General features: G+C 34.4%; 1 protein-coding gene across 1 annotated transcript in view; it reads right to left on the minus strand.

Moving 5' to 3' along the window:
- LOC140339588 (natural killer cells antigen CD94-like) overlaps positions 1 to 4,625 on the minus strand; it is a 9,187-nt gene extending 4,562 nt beyond the window's left edge. The window contains exons 1-4 of the mRNA XM_072424351.1: positions 4,369 to 4,625; positions 3,026 to 3,120; positions 1,761 to 1,871; positions 566 to 733 (exon numbers count right to left, since the gene is read on the minus strand). Coding sequence (XP_072280452.1) covers positions 566 to 733; positions 1,761 to 1,871; positions 3,026 to 3,116 — 370 coding nt within the window. The 5' untranslated portion in view covers positions 3,117 to 3,120; positions 4,369 to 4,625. The remainder of the gene's footprint in view (positions 1 to 565; positions 734 to 1,760; positions 1,872 to 3,025; positions 3,121 to 4,368) is intronic.
- Between the last annotated feature and the right edge of the window lie 547 nt (positions 4,626 to 5,172).

Raw genomic sequence — 5,172 nt, forward strand, 5'->3', positions numbered from 1 at the left:
GAGGCTGCTTCCATTGAGAAGATCCCCGGCACTAGAAATTAAATTGGGACAAGTCTCCCAATTCAAAACCTCTAGTGCTCCTTGATTGGCTGAGGAAAGCTTTCTTCCACCAATCAGAGAGCACTAGAGGTTTTGAATGGGGAGACTTGTCCCAATTTACCCTCTAGTGCCAGGGATCGCACACTAAGCTGATCATTGAATGCAGCCGGCGCTTTTTTTAAATTTGAGCTTGAGAAAGGCGATTTGGGGTACTTAGACCTTCCATTTTGGTGTAAGATCCTCTTTCAATATGCATTCAAAAGTTTTTGGAATGACATTCATGAGTGTGTGGCACTATAAGAAATGCAGGATTGCCAAATGGAAAAGTATTGTTCATATACATCTACCAAAATAATGCATTTGCTTACACATGCTACTGAATTTTATTTTATTACACTTCTAGAACAATGAAATATATAAGGTAGACTAAAACATATTCCCATGCCAAAATACATAGCATATTTATTGTGTAAAAATAATATATTTCTCAATTTACTGGTTAAATAATCAGATAGACATGTATTACCTGTTAAAATATATTGTTCTTTATCTGTTTGATGAAACTTGGTTTCATTTAAATTGTCTTTTGGAAAAGATGTGCACAATTCTTTTTTTAAATGATGCAGTATAGAATCATCTTGGAGTGTTACATTGCACTGGTTTTGAGCTTCCAGTAGATGATTTATTTTAAAGACTGAAAAAGACAGTGGTGACAAAATATGATGATCAGATATAATGCACATCATGAATAAATATGTACATATGGACAATAGAAACCAAAATATTATGTTTTTTTACTGGGTAATATTCTAATATTATTTATATTTTAGGTTTTGATGAACGAAAGGGTTGTTGCCCACCAGTTTCCAATATTTTCATAAAAATCATTTGAGCTCCTGCTTTGCCCACATTCTGAAGGTTGTAGATTGCTATAATTGGCTGAAGGTTATTCATTTACTGGGCACTACAGAACATGCAGATTCTCATCTGTAATACCAGAAGCAATGGGACATGGCTTGGACCAGCATTTCTGAACCTTTTTTAACCTGAAATACTTTCATGCCTTTAGGAAGCCCCTGCTATATTTATTATATGTACACAGCCCATGGTACATTAGCATGGTGGTCAGTAGGAAGAATGCCTCTTACATTGCTGGCCAATGGGAAGAACATCTCTTACAGATTAGCCAAAAAGATCATCGGTGTCAGTGATAACAAACCTGAGAGATCCAAATTGCTCATTGCTCAAGGAACCCCTAGCTACTTCTGGAGGAACCCTGATTGAGATCATTGGCTTACAGCTAAGACAGACATATATTACCATTGGAGTCAAATATAAAGTAAGCAAAGTACAGGCTTTTACCTTTTAAAAGACATTTAACATCAGCCACAATAATTGAACAATTGTTTGAAAACTAATAGTATTTTCCAGATTGATATAACTCACATTTGAATGTTTCTATTTTGCATTGCCTAGGTTGAATACAAATGTTTTTAAAGGGTACTACACATTTAACCTGCACAACATTCAAAGTCACCCCATTAAAAAAGGTAATTTAGGAAGAAATTAGTTTTTTTCAGGCATTTTCTTCGCAGTAACTTTCAGATATAAATAATCATAATAATGAGACAAACATAAGTTAAATAATCATAAAATGTATGTATATTACAGTATGTTGATCAATCTATGTTATTATATCAGTGTTTTAAATGTCTTCTTACCCAAGATGCATACTGCGAAACTAAGAAGTATGTTGGTAACTGTAAGGAAGATGATGGATTTGTGCAGACAAGGTCGATCTTTCTTTTCCTTTAAATGTGGAAGTGGTAAATCTAAGAAAAACATTTACAAACATACATGACTTTGCTCTTACAGGTGAATAATTATACTTCACATATATATAGTCACACCATGTACTTTGTGCAATTGTGAAATACTGCGAAGATTTTTTAACCAGAAAAGATAACCTGTCTGGTATTTAACCAGATACATGCAGTACGTCCATTATAATCTACATTGAACATAAGAAGATTATTACATTTTTAATTTATTCCCTTGACCGTTCCCATTGTCCATTATAACTGCAAGATATCTTACTGATTTGATGCCTTTTTGTCTTTTATTGTAACATCGCCACAGACTTTTTTTTTTTTTAATAATGCGGAATGTGTACTGTGCTATTTTTGTATACCCTGAATTTTCCCCCTTTTTCAGTTTGTGTTAATGTTATTATGTATGTTTAAATAATTAAAAAATAAAGAATATTATAAAAAATGTATTTAATTTTATATGATGGCCTATCAAACAAGCACATTGCACAGTAAAATGCATACATTACCATGCATTATGTATTGTGGTGTCATTTTAATGCCCTGTACAATTGAATGCTAAGCAAAACACTTCTCTAGTCTTGGAATGCTTTAAAAAAACAGGACCATACTGTGAATTGTGGTGCATTGCTAAAAAATGTGATGTGCATATTTGATCTATTATGGTGAATTGTAGAGAAAATACCTGCAACCTGGAGGATAGGTATGTTAAGGGGGTAAGACAATTGTTGATGGGGTAATAATATATGGTGATGTTATATAAATGCAAGTGTTCTTTATTTGGCATTGTTGTTCTGTTTTTGTTAAGTGTTTGGTAAATGTTTTTGTTAATAAATTATCATCTGGCCATTTCCCAAAATATGTGGTGATGTGTTATTAATGGAATGGGAAAGAAAAAGGGCAACAAAAGAGGCAATTGCTCAGGAGGAGGGGTGGTAAGTGGGTAAAAGGGAGGCAGGATTTCCTAGGTACCCGAGTCATGTTTTTTAACGCTGTGTGTCAGGTAACCACTTAAATGTGAATCAGTCCTAAGAGTTTAATAATTGGGACTATACTAAATGATTATGGTAAATGGTTTTGACTTCCAAGAAGATAAAATGTTTGAATTTGTGTTATGGAATGTAAAATAGTTACATAGTATGGGTTATAATATTTACCTGCAGAATGTCTTTCACAAGGTCGTTCCAATTGCAAAGTACTTGAGCCCACAGGAAAATTTAAAAGTGAATATTCAGCATTAGTTTCCATATTCCTGTGAAAAGACAAGCATTTTTTAACTGCAAAGTTAAGTAGAACACATTAAAATATAAACGAATATACATAAAGACATCAGGTGTACACAATTTTATTTTTAATTTTAACTAAAATAGTATTTCATTCGGTACAAACAAACTGATTTTATGGCTGGATAAACATTTGGCACAAATGTAACACCAATGCACCAATTTACTCTACAAGGTCGACAACATCCAAAATCAGTAAGTCTCTGGTGATGCCTCTCCACAGAGACCAGTGTAATAAATAATTATTCATACTTATGCATCTTTTTTATTTTTTTTTCATTTTTGTTTCCATATCCTACCTCTGATCCACTAATATAAATTCTGCACCTTCCTCACCCCAACAGATTTTTAACATTAAACACAGACAACCCTTATCTTTCATACATTCTTAACTTTAATGCACTTACAGTTTACATTTAATTTAGCTTCTAGCACATCACAACAGTGGCCCAGTCATACTCATTGACAATCACTGATCAACCCTTTCCCCATGAAAGCAATCCCAAGAGAGAGAGATTTACCTACTGACCTGCTAAGGATTTGAAAGTTTGATCAACTGTGAATCTGATCACAAAATACTTAAAAGTGATCAGAGAGATAGAAAAAATAACATATTACTTTCAGGATGCTGGCCAGTGTACATGTGGACACTCCGTTTGGACTTTACTTTGATAAATTTTTATATGTGTATTTGTATTATATTATGTTTGTTAGAAAATTATTCATATGTACACTTGAGCCTGGGTGTGCATGTTTTCCTACACCTGGGGAAAAGGGACACACTTTGCTTTTCCATGTACAACTAAAGCTACACCAGATATGTACACTATGAAAAAAATCCAGATCATTACAACAATTTTGTAACAATACTTTGGTAATCTCATGTGCATCATTGCACCAATATAGACATATACTTTAGCAGTAGTATACAGGAGTTTAAACAAGGGAAGGAAATACAATTCTGAAAATATAAAATAAAAATGAACAAACAGAATTGTGCCAGTTATCAACATTATAAAACTAAAAGCAATATTGTCTCATAATTCTGAACCTAAAGTTAAAAAAACATTTTGTATGGCAAGGCTAAACTCTAAAGTACCAATGGACCTGGGGTCAGTTTTGAACCTTAAATCCTCTATAGGAATTGCAAAAAACATATATATCATCACAATTATTAAAAAAAATGTATTCCTTGCAACAAATAAAGGCATACTTACAAAGCGTTGTGCTTGTTTGTTGTCTTGGTAGTTTTAAAACAGACTCTTGTTTTGTTCTTTCATCTGGCAAGTTTTTTTTTTTTTTAAAGAGTAAACAGGAAAAACTCAATATGTGCTATGACGGTTTTTAGAGCTGTAAATTCCACCAGGTTATAATATGGTTACATAACAGTATATTACGTTTCTTTAAATGACCTTTATTTAAAAAAAAAATACACAATTTATTTGTAAAGGTTTTTCAAGTATAGATGGCTAGAACTTGCAACTAAGCTGCCATTAAAGCATGTCTAAACTCCGAATTTTCACTTTACATAAAAGGGTAGACAACCCTTTTATGTAAAGTAAAAAATCAGTTTGTCGGTTTATTTCAAGTGCAACACCTTTATTTAAAAAAAAAAAAGGGTGCAGCACTGCCCCCTAACGATTGAGAATGAATGGGAGCGCAAAGCCTTGTGGGATACCTAAGTCACGCATCCCGGGATACCTACGTCACGCATCCTGGGAGGCTCTTGGGTGCTCCCCGAACATCTGAGGTATGCGCATAAGGAGCCCTTTTCCCATCTATGTCACCTGATCTCTTGCCTGTGACGGGTGATGTAGGAAGAAGAACCCGGAAGAAGAGGAGAAGATGGCAGCGCCTGGAGTGACGGCCTGAAGACGGATGCAGGGATAATGCAGGATTCGATGGAAGAGACCTCCAGACCAAATCAACTGCAATCAAGTTCAGGACCTGCCACTGCCGCATCCTAGGAAGGCACAATCTTTACTGCCTGCTGCACAGTGGACTTCCGTGAAGACGCCAAT

The sequence above is a fragment of the Pyxicephalus adspersus genome, chromosome 10 (assembly GCF_032062135.1).
Source record: "Pyxicephalus adspersus chromosome 10, UCB_Pads_2.0, whole genome shotgun sequence".
Classification (NCBI taxonomy): Eukaryota; Metazoa; Chordata; class Amphibia; order Anura; family Pyxicephalidae; genus Pyxicephalus; species Pyxicephalus adspersus.